This window comes from Carassius gibelio, chromosome B1, assembly GCF_023724105.1.
Source record: "Carassius gibelio isolate Cgi1373 ecotype wild population from Czech Republic chromosome B1, carGib1.2-hapl.c, whole genome shotgun sequence".
In the NCBI taxonomy this organism is placed as follows: domain Eukaryota; kingdom Metazoa; phylum Chordata; class Actinopteri; order Cypriniformes; family Cyprinidae; genus Carassius; species Carassius gibelio.
Window position 1 is genome coordinate 4,175,342 of NC_068396.1, and position 19,820 is coordinate 4,195,161.

General features: G+C 35.7%; 1 protein-coding gene across 1 annotated transcript in view; it reads right to left on the minus strand.

The window, feature by feature from the left end:
• LOC127949379 (glypican-5) overlaps positions 1–19,820 on the minus strand; it is a 168,552-nt gene that overhangs the window by 31,304 nt on the left and 117,428 nt on the right. Inside the window, exon 7 of the mRNA XM_052546502.1 lies at positions 18,304–18,454. Coding sequence (XP_052402462.1) covers positions 18,304–18,454 — 151 coding nt within the window. The remainder of the gene's footprint in view (positions 1–18,303; positions 18,455–19,820) is intronic.

A 19,820-nucleotide genomic window follows, 5' to 3' on the forward strand; every position in this document is an offset into this window, starting at 1 on the left:
CATGGCTATTGATGTCTCAGCCGTTTAAAATAACGTGACACCAAAAGCCATAATAATTATGACTTAATATCCTAATTACGACTTAGGATAATAACATAAATCATATAAAACAATCTATTAGCATTGCTAGAGATGTCTTAGTGGTTTAAAATACCATAAGTCATAATAATTATGACGACTTATCCTAATTATGACTTACAGTTTTTTCTTTTCTGTTTTTTTATTCATTTGCCAACAAGCATTTGCCAGTTCTTAAAGTACCTTAAAGAGCAACACACCTACATCACACAAATAGTACATTTTCTGGCCAAAACCACATTTTGTTAAATAAACACAAACTCTGCATTTCAAAATGTTGAATAGCTTTTCCACATCAAACACAGCAAAATATTAGCACTAGTTTCTATCCAACAGAAACATAAAGTCAATCATAGCACACTGACTTTCAAAATATTAACAGTTGATGGCTTTACAAAAACTGCATTACATGTCATGATTTAGTTCGAAATGCATATAATAGATGATATAAAAATCCATTGCTTTTTGTAACATAGCCTTCAGTTTACCTTCAACTGAAGAGTTGAATGTATTCATTCTTGGCAGCACACGATCTAAAACGGAATGAGTCATTACTTTATAGAAAGTGCAATAGAAATATATATATATATATATATATATATATGCAGAAATTCAATTAAAATTGCTTTCTAGTGGTTGGGGGTTAGATGTGGATGGTGCTCCATGGTAGATGATGCCAGGGATCAACAAAAAATCCAACATACACGGCCTTTGGTTGCTATGCAAGCTTGTTTCTGCCACAGAATAGAAAATTAAATACATTACAGTAGTTGTGAACTTTTTATCTCCCAATTTGGACTTGAGCATAAAACTTGCAATTCAGACTATATCACAATTTTAAGATTTAAAAAAAAAGTAAGTGTGGCGAGTGGGGCGGGGCCGAGAGGCGTGGAAACGAGGAGTGAGGCCAGGTGTAGTGATTGAAGATGAGCTACACCTGCGCCCCACCGCCGGTATCGAGTCCCACGTAGGAGATGGAAGGATATAAAACTGGAGCGACTATAGTGAAGGACGAGAGAGGACCAGGCCTGGGCCATATTTTATGTTTTGGTTTTTATTTATGCGCACCAGTCGTCCGTGAGGGGCTGGTGCGCTGTTTTGTGTTTATTTTTGAATTATTAAAATGTTTTGATTGTGCGCCGGTTCCCGCCTCCTTCTTAACGATGATTATGGAGTTTTTATCATTACAGTAAGCAATGTATATTACTAATCAAAATCTAAGTTTTAATATATTTACAGTAGGAAATGTACAAAATATCTTCATGAAAGATGATCTTTACTTAACATCCTAATGATTTTTGGCATAAAAGAAAAATCTATAATTATTTTTATCACACACAATGTATTTTATGGCTATTGCTACAAATATACCCCAGGGTCACACATGTCAGTGATCTGTTATAAATGCTTATCAGTTGTTACAATATTTTATACATATATATTTTTTCAATACAGTGTTGCAGAAGTAGAAGCTTTTTACTATATTTAAGGTTTGGAACATAATGTCTTCATTTCCGAGGAGCTGTGTTTAAGCATTTGTAAATAAGACTAAAAAGATCTATGATTGTGTGTGTGCATTTATATATGCATAATAAATGTACAGAATACACACATAAACTATGTAAACAAAAGTTTATTTTGGATGCAATTAATTGTGATTAATCATTTGACAGCACTAATATATATATATATATATATATATATATATATATATATATATATATATATATATATATATATATATATATATATATATATATATATATATGATCCAGCTATTAAGTCTTTTAAATACAATCATTATAATCTTAAATTCCCCTAATGCCAAATTCCTAATAGGTTCACTCAGAAATCGGAAAATCAATGTCTGCATGTTGATTTTGAGTATGGATTCATAAATATGTGTCAAGTCATGAGAGCTTTGTTTCACAGAGCCTATAAAACAGCTAATCTTACAGTCTAATAAGACTTGGCTCTGAAATAAACACTACTACAGAAAGTTGTATTTACAGTGCATAACCTCCTTTGTTTGTGGAGCAATCATATACGAAAAAAACTGTTTAATATTATCTTTTGGCTGTGTTCGGAGTACTTGACAGATGTTTGACAGCCAGGAAAGTTTGGCAATATTAAAGGAATTTCCAGCTGATCTTAAAGGGAAAGTTCACCAAAAATGAAAAATACATTATTATTGTCATTTTACTATCCCAGTCCACTGCTTTCCTGTTAATATGAAATAAAATTAATCCTATACTATAAATAAAAGTGGAAAATTCCTAAAACTTAATTAAATTAAGTTCAATTATTAAATTAAAATCCATCGTCCTATTCTATAAATAAAAGCAAATTATCTTAAAATTAAACCTATAATATAAATAAAAGGCAAATAATATTTAATTTAAATTACAACTATAAATGAAAAATAATTAAATGAGTTATTATTTATATAGCCTTCATTGTAGGATTTATTTAATTTATTTGTATGATTCTTTAGCTTTTATTATTTTATTACTATATTATAATATCTATTCATATTGCGAATTAAGTTAAATTAACTTAAATTAAGGCAAATGATGCTACAATTAAATTAATCCAATCAAAATAAAATAAAATAAAATAAAATGATAAAAAAGATTTCTCATGTGCAACTAACTGGCTTGATCCAGAGATTTGCAACTCTCTGAAGAGGAAAATTATCAGTGAATAACATTAAAATGTGTTTTATGTTTCAACATGAGTCTGAATATACTGCAGAAGTTGTATGGACTAATTTATGATATTTAAAGCTACTTTTTTGGATCTTTTTGCATATTGTGAAGCTTGAAAGCCTCAGTCCTCTTTCACTGCAAGGGAATGGAAAAGAAGCAGGCTTGGAGCAACATGTGGGAGTAATGACAGAATCTTCATTCTCTGCTAAACTAACGGTTTAAAGACAATTGCGAGTTTGTTTGCAACTGTCCCACCCAACACCATTAAACTGACAGCAAAGAAAAACACAATTCATACGGCACACAACGCCTCAACACAAAGCAAACATCTGTTTCAAGTGTACGTTTTACAGCCCTCCTGCTTCGGTTCATGCTACAGATCCATCTCTCCAGCTCTCATGCGACATCTGAATGGAATAAACAGAATCTATCACTGAATTACGTCTCCTCCGAGGATAAACTGTTACTATTGGGCTCCAAGCACTCTCCTGTGGTAATTCCTTTATGTCAGGCCCATTAAACTGAAATTGTGAGTTTACGATCGCTGACTGTAAAACAAAACTTTCTCCTATAGCTCTGATATGACCCACGGGAGACATCTGCTCAACCTTAACTCATGTATATGACTTGATATCAGGCCAGCTTTCCATTCCTGTTTACAGATACTGTACTTTACATTACACGTTCAGCTTCCCACACAAACTGTGTAATTCAAATTGCACGGTGGATTTCTGCCGGTTTTACCGCAGGACTGACCGGTTTCGCTGACACACGAGGGCTGGTTTTAGCACAGTTTTGCGGATCACATTTTGGGCTTCTGCGCCTGCTGGAGTCACAGCATGAAACATATGAAAATTATGGCTGTACAGCACTGAAAGAAAAGCATCTGCCCTGAGAATGAAACCAGAGGCGGCTCGTCGAAAATTTAGAGGTGAAAATGGGAGGAGGAAGATTTAATGTTAATACAATTTACAACTCATTTCTGAACTCTCAAGCCTCCGTTGGTATAAATAAATAATTAATAGTAATTGCATGCAATATATGTAACATATAAAGAATCAAATCTATTTGTTGATCTAAAAAGAGAGGACACTGGAGCAAAAACTGATAAAATTACAAAGCAAATAAAATGCAAATGTTAAATTAAAAATTTAAAATAGGGGTAACAATTTATTTTAAGATGAACTTTAAACCTCAAGTTAATTAAAATAATTTTCCCATGGCTTCCTGATATTGGCACTTTCATTAGAAGCACGCTTCTCTTGTGAAGCTTTCCTGTGAATTTTTGCATGATTCATATCATCCGTTTCCACGCTCCTGATTCTGAGATCAGAAACCTGTGCGATCTTCACAAAACAAACATGCTTTCTATTTTCACCCCGTAACAATCCTGTTGTAGTCTGACAGGATTTTCATTATTTAGCTTGTATGATAAGTGTGAAATACACACCATCATCCCTCCGGCTACACCTTGGTGTGAGGAGCCTCTGCTGCAGACGGCAGCTCTTTAAAAGCGCAGGTTAGATTAAGAGGTTGGTTGGTGATGATAATACAGACGCAGTGGGGCGGGTGACTGACAGCTGCAGGCCGAACTGATGAGCGCTGCTGAATGTTGCTGCTCTGACAGCTTTTTAACAAGAGGACACAGGGAAGTCTAGACGCTCGTCTGGATAAAACTCACCATGGAAACACGCTGAGAGACAGTGATGCACATGGTGTTAAACTGTTGTTTGAAGGGGCCATCAGATGCCCTTTTTCCACAAGTTGAAAATATTCTTCAGGGTCTTAATGAAAAGTCTGTAACATAGTTTAGTTGAAATTTCTCAATGGTAGTTTAAAAAAAAAAGCTCTGTTCAGAGCAAGCAGTTTTGTAGCATTTTCCTTTAAATGTTAATGAGCTCTCCTGACTCCGCCCCTTTCTTCTAAGCCGCTCTCTGAGGGACTATGTACTTTAATCATGAAACTAACAAATTAGCACATTATTATAAAAGGCAATTCATTAAAAAACCTTACACTCACTTGTTCTGTTAGTGAAGCTGGACCAGGAATGATTTACGTGAACATAGACACATTTATGTAGATCGGGGATCATTCCCTTCAAAAACAAATGTATTCCACCGCGTCCTCAGATGTCAGGAGTAAATTACGACTGCTATGTTCATTATTACAACTTGTAAAAGTGCATGTAGCATCCTATGATCTCTCAAAGATTCAGAAAGCTGAACGTGTGTGTGGTTGACTCTCAATTCTCAATTTAGCATTTATTCAGGTACGTAAAGACTAACCAAACTAAGTGGTTGAGTTTCAGTCAGGCGTAAAACTTCAACACAGACACATCAAAGTTAGGTAAAAACAAAAATAAATAAATAAATATGTAATTATTTCATTACGAAATGAACTGAAGTCAACTTTTACAGAAATATAAAGCCACAACAGTGAGAGAAAGCAGAATAATGATGCGGCGAGTCTCACGCTCTCGTTTGAGAAAAGCACAGCATGACACCTCATCAAAATCTCACTGCTGGTACTGACAACTTACTTTACATTTTGCCATTTTATTCCAAGTTCCTTCAGAAAAGAGAAAATAAAAGAATAAATAAATAACTCAAGAGGCTGTGTGAGGAACCTGTCAAGCACCAAAGTTTGTCTATCACTGAATGAATACTAAAACTATTTCCTCGCGTTACTCTAACAGACCAGATCTGACTTTGTTGTTTTGGTTCATCAGCCTTAGGACCTCATTAATTATATTTTTGTACATTTACAATCATGCACTTATACGAGTTCATCTGCATGTATTCATTGGCAAAAAAAAAAAAAAAACAATTCCACATTTCTAATAGTCAAATAAAGTCTACATTTTATGATGAAACACCAGTAGCAAAACTGCTGCCCTTCAAAAGAAAAAAAAAATGCATTAAAACCCCTCTTAATTGAAACAAAATAAATTAACTTTATTTCAATATATAAAAAATTACTTTTTCTTCTTCTTTTTTTTTTTTTAATAAAATAAAAATAAAACTACTTTGTTTTGGTGTAAAATGCACATCTATAGTAAGTATGCTGTCATTCAACAGAGAAAAAATGCATTAAAACCTTTCTTAATTTAAACATAAATATAAATATATAAATATATTTCATTAGCATTTATTTATTTAGATTATATTTTTAAATAAATAAAACCTGCATTGTTTTGCACACCTAAAGTAATCAACCTGTCATTAAAGACTTCCTAAATTTAATGTGTTAACACATTATGCACTGAATGCAAAGCTTACATGCAGGTCTAAATGGCTGATGCAGTCTTCACGAGGTAAAGTGCACATGAATCCATCTCACACCAGAGCGAGAAAATCACTCCAACCTGAACATGCCATAAGGTCACAAAGCCAAGAGCCGGTTAAAGGTCCTAGACATTGATGGTAAACACGCAAACCTTCTCAATGTCTGGATGAGTGGATAGAAAAAGAGACCTTTTGACAAGTGGGTTCAAACTGTCATGTTAAACTGCAGAAGAGGAAACATGCACACTTCAGATTCCCTCAAATGGACACAAAAAATGTCTGAATATCATTGCATTAGGTGCAAAATACACCATAATACCAGCAGACTTTATTTTCTGTCATTTGAAACAAAAGGATGTTCTTTTTTTGTCAAATGTTCTGCTTGTAAACCATGCATGTGCAATATTTTATTAATGCTGTTATCTAATGCAATGACATTCAGCGATTTGAAGTGTCTCAAATGCATTTGATTAGTGCATGAAAACATGAAAGGTGTCCATGCATATGAATGCGTCTCTACACCGTCTCATATCGCCGTCAAGGGCCTCTGACGGCTCTGGAAAGCTTTTTGTTTTCCAGCTGAGAGAGTTAAGCTGTAAAGGAATCCAGAGAGCGATATCAACATTCAGCTCATGTACAGTAGCTTCCCACAGTTTTATTCACAGGATTTGGCTATCGAAGCAGAATTTCCATGTTCCTCCTCCAGCCGTAGCCGTGCGTTATGAGGAGACCGTTATGAATAGACCGGCAGATTAAACAAATCTCTTTACGCATAACGCTAGATGCATTACCGTGAGGCCTGGCACTGAGCATTTATATTACCTCTCGAGCAAAAAAATGAACTAAATATTTGCAATTGTATGTGCATCTCTCCAGATTACGCTGTGGCAAACAATGAATGCGATTTAAACTCAATTAGCATGTTAAGCTAGAGAAAGGGCCGCCTCGCAAAATGGGCCAGTGCGTATGATCGCATTTCTAATTACTCATTAGCCTTGACGGTTTGGAACAGATGAATCACGGTATCATTATGCATGCTGAGCAGATTCGATGAAGGGAAATATCATGATGAAATCTTCTTCCTAGCATTTTTGGCACAAAATGAGCGTCGGATTATGGACACTTTATCCACTGCGAGTCCCACGTGAGAGACGATGTCCCTGAGTAACATAATCCTGTCACACAAAGAGTTTGAAAGCAAACAGCTGGCAGTCTTTCCAGAGAAATAAAGTTTTTTTTTTTTTTTTTTTATACATGTACTTACTGTTTTTAGTACAGTATATTTAATTATTTATAATGGGAATTGGATGAACAGAATGACTCCATGTTATTCTGAGTCTCCAATCCAAAACATTTGTGCAGTAAATCACAATGCTTTTAAATTAATCTGAGTGTTTTCTTAAACAGCTTTGACTGCAAGCGGTGATGCAAAACAAGAAAAGCTGTAATAATAATAATAATAATAAATATAAACCTCTTTTATTTCAGCTTGTTGCCAAGCCAACATTTCTCATTTTGACAGTTTGATTTATTAAAATGTAAGAAAAAGTATTTAAATAACTAATCTTAGCAGTATCATTCATGTCAATAAAATAAAATAATAAATTTTGAAATTTATTAACTTTGTAAATGTACTAAATTTATAAATATTTCTTATTTATTCATTATTGCACTTTTAATGTTAGAAACACTAAATATTTAATTGTAGTATAAGAAAACCTGGTTGTCGATTCATGCTGTATTTTACAGCATTTGCATTGAATATATTTAGATCTCATATAAATTAATAAAATTAAATAATACGTAAAATTAAATAAAAAAAAAAAAATATATATAAAAAATATATAAAAAAATAAATACAACATTTAAATTACTTAAAATAAGTATATTAAATAAACATTAAATGTAAATAAACTAAATAAAATAAACAAAAAAGAAAAAAAAATCCAATTTCATTCCAATTCTGCAGGCCTAACAGAAAAACATAGAGTAACTCTGAATATCTACTTCAAGCCAATACGTAATTGTTTCATCTCGAGAAAAACAAGAAAAAAAAGGAATAAGTGCTGATAAATGTTATTTTCACGAGGGCTTTCTTCTGACCCCCGTCAAACTTCACAAATTAAAACTCAGCCAGAAGCAGGCCATAGTTGACCTTCCCATTCCATTATCTCCACTGTCTCACAGAGGACAAGGAGGTGATAAGTTGTTTACTGTAAGGGTCCGGAGGGATAACAGGGTCCCGGCCTGAGGAAGCGCAGCCGGCGTGTCGTTACTGAGCTGAGTGCTTTTTCCCGGCACAGTCGCTGGATGTGAGATTTTATGCCTGGTGTGGCAGGGAGAGCCGAGCGACGACAGAGACTGTCATTTGGGTTCAGCTATTGAGTCGCTGCACATTCAAGGGCAAACTGAAGTTAGATAAGTGAAGTGAGAGTTCACCAAACACAGACATAAAGCATCGACCAACAGCCGCTGATAGCTCAGGACCCGAGTCAAGCAATTCTCCAAGATGACATCTTAGTCTTGGACAAAGAAATAAACAATCATTAAAAGGTGTTGACAATAAATGTATGTGTGTGAGTGTGTGTGAGTATATATATATATATATATATATATATATATATATATATATATATATATATATATATATATATATATATATATATATATATATATTCAAATTAAATTAAATTAAATTAAATTAAATTAATGCATTTAGCAGACGCTTTTATCCAAAGTGACTTACAGTGCATTCAGGCTATCAATTTTTACCTATCATGTGTTCCCGGGGAATCGAACCCTCAACCTTGTGCTTGATAAAGCAATGCACTACCACTTGAGCTACAGGAACACTATGCATATGCATATATGCACAATTATTTAATTATTCATGTTTGAATGATGGTATTATCACAGTAAAAGCCTATAGTGAAGAAAATTAGCCATCAGGAATGTCCACTTCTTCCATAGTGAGTTTACAGAGACGTCTAAAGGCATGTGTGTTGATCAATCAGAGGCATGCCGCACTGACCACTGGGAGGGAAGGACAGGTGTGGGCGTATTAGATCTTAATGGGACCCGGAGTCGCTCTGGGAATTGACTTCTTTGGCTCTTGGCAGAAGGGCTGACGTATCGCCGTCACTGCGGCTGATTATAGAAGCGCTCAGCAGAATGATGTGTGCTTGGCCTTTTCATGCTTCATTAACAAAATCAGGCAACCTGCCACATGCATGCCGCAGCTCATTAAGTCAGTGAGGGGAATAATGTTGAATGCAAAGTCTGGGAGAAACCACAGAGCCGGCCATTAATAACAGAGCAGAAGAATACGGTTCAGGACCGTCTGCAGCTATTTACATGCTTACTTATTGATGCAAACTCATACAAACCTCTAAGGAGAGGCTCTGCTGCTTTTCGCAGAGATCAAACTTACCATTTTTTTCTTGGCAGATGATTTAACATAAAAAAATAAAACAAAAACAATCCCTTAGCCACTCAGAATACCCTATCAACAAAACATGAAATCCTTAACAAACCTCCCAAATCTACACACAGATAAAAGATGGTTGAGTCTTTTACCCATAATATCTATGCTTACATCTAGATCCATACATCTATACTTATATACATAACTTTCATAGTTTTACATTTCCATGAACCACTTTGTAAACAACATAATTCACTGACATTTTAACTATATGTAAATGACCAAAATGACAATCGTCAAAGTAAGTCTGACATCTTTGATGTGGAGAGCTAAAAAACGCTCCTCGTTATCCTAATAGATGGATGTTAACGCCGGCTTTCATAAAGTTTACAGCGGTTCAAAGTGATAACCTCAACTGACGGCTCTCCAGGATAAAACCTCCATTAGCGGCTGGGAAGCGTCAGGTAAACTGAACATAACAGATCAATAAGCTGCTTGTGTATTAAAATAACCCTAAGATTGAATGTTCTGAGCCAAAGATGAAGCACCTGAGACGTCCAGCACAGAAAAGAGATCAGGACAGAACATTTGACTATTATATTGTCTGAACACGTCCAATCAATGATGTCAGTATAAATCAAAAGAATAAAAACAGCAGGATTTCAGTTTCTGTCTTTTATTATAAATTGGGTGGTTTTGCTTTGTGCTGTAATAAATGAAAGTAAATCAGAAGTAACAGCTAAAAGATAGTTAGAGAACAAATAACTGATACTGTTTAAGAAATGTTGTTGACAAAGTGTGCGAACAAACACGTAGCATTGAATTGTGAATAATTTTAGTTCCATTCACGTATGCTATGGTTTCTAAAGACGCCTTTCAAAACTGGATAACAATACATTTAATATCTACCTGCATTCAAATGCCAAAGAACGAACATTTAATGTGAATTATCTTCATATATACTTTGAATGAAATTCAATCTCAGAAAGTCACCATTCTCTTTTCTACAGGATTAATGAACTGTCATCATTTGAAATGGACTCCTCTTGCATTTATCTGCATTGCTTCAGGTGGAAACACTGCTGTTTTCATGAAACCAGATATCGAAAAGACATCAGTCATTGCTTAAGCACTATGTTTTGAAAATCTTATAACACCAGTGTTGGGTGTAATGCATCACTAAATAATTACTGTAATGGAATTACTTTTCCTTTGAAAGTAAGGGGTGACTTTTAATTTAATTAGGTACTTCTGATGTAATTGCATTAAATACTGTATCGACTATAGAACAATTCTTTATGAAACAATAGTGGATTTACCATGGTTGCTAACTAAGTTAGCAACTTTGTTGGTTGCAATGCAATTTCCCATTGCCAACCAACTTAGCTGCTAACAGGTTAGCAACCGTGGTTTTGGGAAACGCACCCCAGGTTAAGAATAATTAAAGTAATTTTATATTACTTATTAGAAAGAATTGAAAGACAAGTTTCATTTCTATCATAGTATTCTTCAACTGGTCGAGGTTAATATGGGATTTACAAAAGCAATTGGTAATGAGTAGTGCATGTTTTTAAAGAGAGTAAATAGTATGCTAATTTAAAGGTGTATTTAGTAGATAAGTAGTATAGAGTAATACAACACACAAAGTTTACTCTATTTTATTTTTTTGCAGCTTGTTTCCTCGAAAAATAAATAATGTCTTTCTGAAACATGAGCATATTTATAAGTGCAATAAATTACATATGGCAGGTGAGTATTTATAATAAGCTATTTTCAATATTTCACATTTCAGTCAATTTCTCTGCTATTTTCATTTATACAGAAAGATCACGTCTGAGTGAATGAGATAAGATTTAATATTCCTCTTTCATTTACAACATTTAGATGCACTGAGACATCTCATGTCGACATATTTTCATTTTCCAACAGCCTTCTGCAGGCCTCTGCTGCTAAATTACATGGATATAGAGCTTGAGGTTTTAAACTGGACAGGGTGTTTAAGAGAACAGAGAGTTTGATGAAGAACTGTTATGAACGAATGCCGAAGGATATCATGCAGTATTTCATAAACCACAGATATTCAACAATTGTGGCATGGGATACTTAATTGATACACTACATTGCACAATGCATCTTTGGAAAGCCACATTTAATACTGGGCTAGCATGGGTTGGTTAGCTGGTAGATGTTGTAACTATGCCATTCTGGGGACAAAAAGCATTTTCTTCACAGTCAGCCATTAAAATGAGAAAATGATTAAAAACATGGTATTTTAAAGCTATTTTCTTATGAATACACACACATAGAATGGAACTATTGTAAAACAATCTGACGGTGGTCTGCACATGTCAGCCAACCTTGGATCTCTCAATCATTTTTGCATAGTAAGGTATTCTGGAATATGATTGGCTAACAGGAACTTTCACATACAGTGTTTTACAGGCTTCCGTCTAGCATAATTTAACATAACACCTAACATAACTTAAAGCAGCAATCTGTGATATACCGAATTTTGCTTGAAAAACGATTCAAATATTTTAAATATCGGATTAAATTAATCTTGTATAAAAGAGGGGTACAGATATAATTTCTCAGCAGCAGTGGCACACAGAGATAGCATCAGCATTTGGGTTCCACACATGCAGCACTTTATTTTTCTGCAGGATGCTATAACTCATGACAAACTCATTGCTCTAATGTCTGCAAAGGGCCGCACTAATGGCTGCTGTATCTGTGTTTGTATTCTGGACAAGTCAAGAGTAAAATAAGAGAGCATTTAGACACTCACCACCGATTCCATGTTTGACAGGGTTTTGCAAGTAACTCAAAGTAATTTACCCTTTAAAAGTACGTTTGAAGGAGGAAATTGTGGTTTAATTGCTCAGAGTGGCATTAAGCTGGAGCTTGTGGCTTTATTTGGGCTTTGCAACAGCTGTGAGCGAGTTTGCTCACCCGTAGAGTCTCACTCATTCATATTTATGGGGCTGAACTTTGGCAGGTTCCCAGCTGTTAGCTTTCAATAGCTGAGATACTATAATTGATTCAAAAGATTTTATTTGAGATCAATAATAAATTGTAGTGGTCGACCGATATTGTTTTTTTTGACAGCCAATGCCGATATCTGGAAACCAGGGGCCGATATCCGATATAAAGATGATACAATTTTAAATACATTTTCATTAATATTTAAGAAATTTGAAATCATTTGACAATGGATAAAAAAAATATATATTTATATGCAAGTAAAATAAACATACTTTAGATGACAAAGTATTTTTCACAAATAAACAAATATTTAATAAAACACAATTAAAAAGGAATTAAACGCTGTAACCAACACAGCAGTCAGTATTCTGGGAAGTTTGTGTGCATTAGAAATCATGTTTTTCAAATAAAGTCGGGGTATCCCTCATTTTACATGAATATGAAAATGACATGAATATGACAGCGGGCAAATGCATATAGCGCAGCATAATTTGAAAGTTTAAGTTTAAAGCATTCAATTCACATGGACTGAACATAACACAGAGAACACGAGATCATGCAGGATAAAACGGCACACTTCATTCGTTTCGACTAAGTTTGCAAGGTTTGTGAAATTAAATGTTCATTAGTCATTCAAAGATTTGTTAAAATGAAATAAAAGCATATTTGCTTAATGCTGACGGCAAACGAGAAAGTATTATAATGTTTGTATATTACTAATAATATAAAAGCAATCGTTATAATACTTGTTGTATTCTATTTGTTCTATCTGATTATTAGAGCGACTCCTATCCACATTAGAAAAGAAACAATTAACGGCGATAGTGAAGAAGAGGGAGAATGTGAGCACTAGTAGAGCGTGTTTGATTATTCAAACTTCAGCTCGCTTGTTTGCAAGGCTGCATGCATAATGTAATGTGACATAAGAACATCACATCAGCGCAACAGTTTGTCATGCTAAATTTATTCTCGCTGAAGATTCTTGTTTTGTTCTTTTTTAATGCCAGAAGTTGTAATTACAATTTCTATCATCACAGTAATGAGTGTGAATTACCCACATTACAAAAAAAGTCTTATTATTTGTTTCTTGCCTGAATTAAACTTTATGATCATGTTGCAGCATTATTCTGTAAATAGCAGTCCAATCTAATCATGTTTACAAAGAGCCACAAGATCATTTTAATTTTGACTCAGAAATAATGCAGAAATGAAATTTCAAAGAAAAACTCCCCTGATATTTTGTCAAAAGCCTTGAAAATGTAGTTAACCTAGTACTGTCACTACTTTTAGTTGGTTAATAGAGCAGAACAGAGAAGCTCTGACAGCTGTAGTGAATAATCAGAGAGCGGCTCTCGAACATGGCATCAGTGATGCATAAGGATGCGTCCACCTCCAGATCCTGCTTGATTTGAAGTATCTATATGCGATACTTTGTTGATGACAGGCTGGTCCTGTGAGGAGCTCCCCCACTATGATTCACTGAGCATCAGGGCGCTGCGATGAGGATCATTATCGTTCATTTTCATCATCCTGTGACACAGCGGGTCATTTTCGGCGGGCCTCTTCAGAGCGGAGCATTAGTTAAACAAGCACAATGGCGGTGCTTCATCTGTACATCCCCCTCATTATCAGACGACTGGATGTGAATGTTATTTTAATTTCTGCATTGGTTAAGATTCCCTCTCCTTGCCAGCTGTGACCACCGACGGAGCTCGGTGATATTCAGAGCTTCTTGATGTCACACAGCCAGCAGGTTTTCACCACAAAGCCTAATTTAGACGATCCACGTGTCGTCTGGACCGCTTGGCCTCTTTTTGATTCATTAGCAGGCAGATAAAACTTTTAATGCTCTGCTTTTGGTCATATCTGGTTTTGAGGGGCACCGTTAACAAAAGAGCATCTATGCAGTCACAGTGAATAATGCATTAATTTTTTTTATCTCTGCAGAATTCCAATTAGACCTGCTTTTGAACTCCACTTGGATGAGGAACAAGAAAAATCTTTAAAATACTGTAATGGAATTAATTAACATGCTGTTTATGGCTCTTCATGACTCATTTGCCAATTCAGACATGGCATTTAATTTACCAGTGTTATGCACTTTTCAGAACTGAAATGAGAATTTTTTTAATTTCAGTCCAGTTTCCCAATTTGAATCAAATTTGAATAAAAAAGAATTATATATAAAAAAAAAAATCTAAAATTTAGATGCCTGCAAAAAGTGTCATTGACAAGAAATGTAAAATTTGTCAAGGCAAAATTTGAATGTAAGCTAGTCTTTTTTTAAGGTTTACATTGAGATAAGAAAGACATAATGACAGATAGAACAAAAGATGAAACAAACGATAGAAATAACAATACACGGAAAGAATGATAGACTGAAAGATAGAAAAACAGAAATATGGACAGAACAACAGACTGAATGAATGTTAGAATAAACAAAAACTAACAACTAACAATAGACAGATCACATAGTAAGAATTAATGACAGAATGGACAAATAGAACGATAGTCTGAAAAACAGCCAGATAGATAAGATAGAACGACTAATGGTTAGACAGTATGATTAAAAAAAGATTCAAGATAGACTCAAGCTTAGAAATCTCTGAAAAAATGATAAAGATACCAGTCACAACTTCAGTTTGGTTGCAATAAATGCCATTTAATTTCAAAGAGCCGGCCTAATAGTATTGTTTTTGTTTAGCATTGTTGTTTAGTAGGCTGTAAAGTTACAGCTTATTATTGCTAATGGATGCTTCTTTAAAACCACCACACAACAATTCCCATCCCACCGACATTGCCTGTTGCTTTTGGTCAAGCAATCGGTGCTACTGCAGCTCCCATGCCACATACCCAGTGATGAGCAGCCTATCATGAGCTTCCAAGGCCATAATTAGCCACTGAAGTGCCCCAAAAGCACCCCGGTCCATTAAAGGACCCATTTAAATACAACAGGATCATTACAACTCATCAGGTGCGAAAGATCACCTTCAAGCGATAGCTGTGGATGAAGAGCCTGGGGGCGGTATCATGTAATCGCGTCCTGAGACAGGCTATTAATTAACAAGTGCTCACTGAAGGGACCAGCCTGCACTTCCTCTCATTGTGTCTCCTTACTGGAGATCGATGCAACTCCCTGCCGATACGTCTCGCTGACGCCTTTTGTTTCTCATACCAAGTACGCAGCGTCTGGATTTTCTGCCAAACACGAGAGCGTGCGCAGGTGACATTGACAAGGAGCCGGGCGATGCATCCTTTTGTGCGAAGACTCTGGCGCACCGAACCAGAATCACACATCTTGCGTCTGTTAATATTTTATTTATTACTCTCACGCTGAGGGAAGACAACACTGATGTTTGTTTCTGCTGTATTTCTTTATTTATTCTCCCCCTGCGCGACCCGCTGAAGCTCAGTCCCAGCGCTCACAGCTGTGTTTCTGGGTGACAGCACTCTTGAGGGAGGCAGGAGCTCAATACTAATCAAACGTTCACTGTAAAATGAGTCTGTCGAATCTGGTGGCTTTCGTGAATTGACAGGTGAGTATCGGTGAGATAGTGTGTTTCTCCTCAACAGCTTTAGGCTTTGAGAGATCGAAGCAGACCATAAACTTCTGAATATTTCAATACTTCAGCAACCCCTGCTAAACAACTGCACCACAACAGTGTCCTGATAAAGTGATTAAATGTACGTCGCACTGTGTTTATCTGTCATATCTGAACTGGAAGACAAGACTGAGTTTTCACACAAAACAGCTACTTTAGCAAACAGTTTGCAAGTAAATGCTTTTAAATGGAAAACCCTAACAACCACCCAAAACACTAAAGCAACCATCTAGCAATGCCTAGATACTACCTAGCAACCATTTTACAATGTCATAGCAACCATATACCAAACAAATTGCAAGCTACCACTTTTAAGTATTCTAACAACCAACCAGAAAATCATAGGAACCAACCGAAAAACCAAAGCAACCACCAAGAAACCACTTTGCAATGTCCTAGCAGCCAAGCACCATGACTGTGAGTTTTGCATAGGCAAGCAACACAATTTCATCATACATTTCCTGAAAACAAAAGTATGCATTGCAATCTTGCTTCTAAGTGTAACAGTATCTTATTTTAATGACATTCAATGCACATACATTTACTAGAAATCAAGATGAAGACACTCATTGCAGGAGAATGCACAAGCAGTATGTCACACAGAAATGAATGTAAGTGAGCATGAAAACAGCGACGTCTCCCCTCATTTTATCACGTAAGCAGTTGGCGTTTTGCTTCCGTATCTAGATCCAAACAGAAAGCATGACTGCTGACTGTGAGCCCCATCTGCGTGACTTATCGATGGTCGTAATGGGCAGCACATCGACAGCGTGACGTTGTTTTGGACGGAGCACCGTAAAGCGGATGAGTGGAAGAGACGGTGATAAATGAGCACATCGTCACAGCGTCCCATGAATTATGAGAGGTGCATGAGGAGGCGCTGACACATCACGGCTGATTGACAGGAGGAAAAGGAAACACCGGCAAGATGCGACAGTGCATTTAGATGACCCGAAACGCCCCATCCAGACAAAAAGTGTGGGATGATTAATCAGATGAGTATACGGGAGATAGAAGAGGTTTGGAGAGGGAAGCAAGTGGGGATTTAGTGGGGCCACGGGTCAGAGATCCAATCCCCTCCGGAAGATGAAGTAATTACCAGATGGCCACTTTGATTTGTTCCACTTTTTTACAGCCACGTTATTCTTGATTGCATAATTCATTTGGAGGAGGGAGAAATGTCTGGAAAAATGTTTCTATACGCTTGACCCTAATTCCGCCTCTTAATTACACTCTGATATCAAGCGTCAGTGAAAGTCTGATCTATTTCCGCCTTCCATTTGAACGATGAATGTGTACTTCCTGCTTTTTATCTCTGACTTATGATTGTCAAATGATGATGTACACAGAAACAAAGCACCTCACTTTCGATTAGCAGATCTACAGATAACAAAAGGACATTGTTTACTGCGTAAAAGGAATATTTCACTAAAACAATTTAAATCGCTGAAAATGTACTCACCTTCATACCATCCAAAACATGGTGATAAATGTAGCATTCCATCACTTGCTCATCAATGGATCTTCTGTAGTGAATGGGTGCCAAACAGCTGATAAAACATCACAATAATCCATAAGGGTAACACTATTTCGATAGTCCGCTTTAGACATTCTACTAACAGTAAATATCTTTGCAACTACATGTCAACTAGCAGTTAGTAGAGTATTAATAGACTGTCTGATTAATATCTTCTAACACTTTCTTTGTCATCTCATACTAACCCTAAACCTACCCTAACAGTCTACTCTGAAAGTTAGAAGACATGTAGTTGCAAATTAATGAGATGACATAGATGAATTAGATGACATAGTTAGTAGAATGTCTAAAGTGGACTATCGAAATAAAGTGTAACCTCCATAAGTAATCCACACCTCTCCAGTCCATCAAATGGAAGCAAATCCATCTTCCAAACACGCAGTTTTTGGCTTCACAGGATATCAACTGATGGACTGGAGTTGAGTGGTGTGAATTACTTGTGGATTATTGTGATGTTTTTATCAGCAGTTTGGACTCTCATTCTGACGGCACCCATTCACTGCAGAGCATCCACTGGTGAGCAAGTGATGAAATACTATATTTCTCTAAATCTGAAATAAACTCATCTACATTATGGATGGCCTAAATGTGAGTAAATCTCAAATTTTAATTTCTGTGTGAAGTATTCCTTTACCATTCATTACCTGTATAAATCTTCCTTGGAATCCTTAAGATTATTACTTACATTTAGTTCCAATTCCTCTTCTCTCAGCTGCTCCGTTCCCTGATCCCCAGCATCCGTCCTCATCGTCACAGTCTCCGCTGTATCCGTCTCCACTTCCAGTCTCGATTTGATCCAGCGTGCCCAACTTTGGAATTGACTTGCCCTGCAACAGCTTGAACACATACAAGATACGTTTGAACCTCAGAAGTTCGTATTTCAGTTTTTATGTACATTTATTTTAATCAGGTTTTAAACCACATGAAAGTAGGGTTTGTATAGCATCTGATTTAATGTGTTTCTTTTGTTTTTCAGACCACAAACAACTAAACAGACTTGATTTATACACCAAAAAAAATAAAAAAAATAAAAAATAATAATAATAATATATAAAAAATAAAAATATATCAAACAAGCATGCATTTCCACATTGTATAAAGCTTTGCAAGAAAAACAAATTGCAAATAGAGCAATTTGTTTGTAGCATCAATTGCGGGTATATTTGGCATTCACACAATAACGACAGGAACAACTCCGTCCCTGTACCAGGAAATGATATCCTTCAATGACCCTCAAAACTAACTTTTGCAGAGCTAGGACAGGTTAGCATTGATTACAAACACTGAGTGCACTTGAGCAATATCCGCTCAGGGTGCAGGAACATTTAATTATCTCATTGAAATGCAAGACAGTCTCTCAGATATTGAAAGCGCTTTGTATTTATCAGGTAGAGAGCATTGGGCTGTTGCAATTGTCTGTGGTAATTAGCAGCTGTACTGGCTCAATATCTGCCGATTAAGTGGCTGAACTAATGGATTAGCAGAGGCATGATGGATGAGTGACTGTGACTCACACACTTAGAGGTCACCTCGAATCCACATGGAAAACTACAATCAAAAATGAAACTATTGGCGGATGGATGACTATGATTTACAATGGCATACTTCACATGCATGGATGAACCACTGCATTTGGCAACACGAGCAATGTATTCAACTTCATAATTCCAGTTTTTACAAAAATCGGCTTAAAAATAGACTGCTGAAAATAACTGCATTTTTAAACAAAATTTGCTTAAAAATGCAAAAGGCATGATATTTGGATGCTACTCACAATTGAGATCATGTTACAGAACTTTATTTTGATGAACTATAATCAGATTTCAAACCACATTAGAAAGTAGTTTGCATCAGGTTTGTAAAAAAAAATTATTTGACCGCCAAAAGTTATATTCCTTTTTACATGAACTTAAAAATGCTAAATAACCATATTTATGTCTGAAATAATAGCTGCATGTCATTCAAAAGTGATATTAATCACAATTTCCTCAGTTTACTTAATCAGACTGCCAAAAACGACAACATTTTTAGACAAAACTGAATTAAAGAAGCAAAAGGCATGACATCTGGATGGCACTTGTAATACAAGGTAACTACATGGGGTAGGGTTAGGTTTACGGGTGGGTTCAGGGTTAGTACCTAGCTATTACATAGTTATTTTAATTACTATAATAAGTACATAGTATGTACATAAGGAACAGG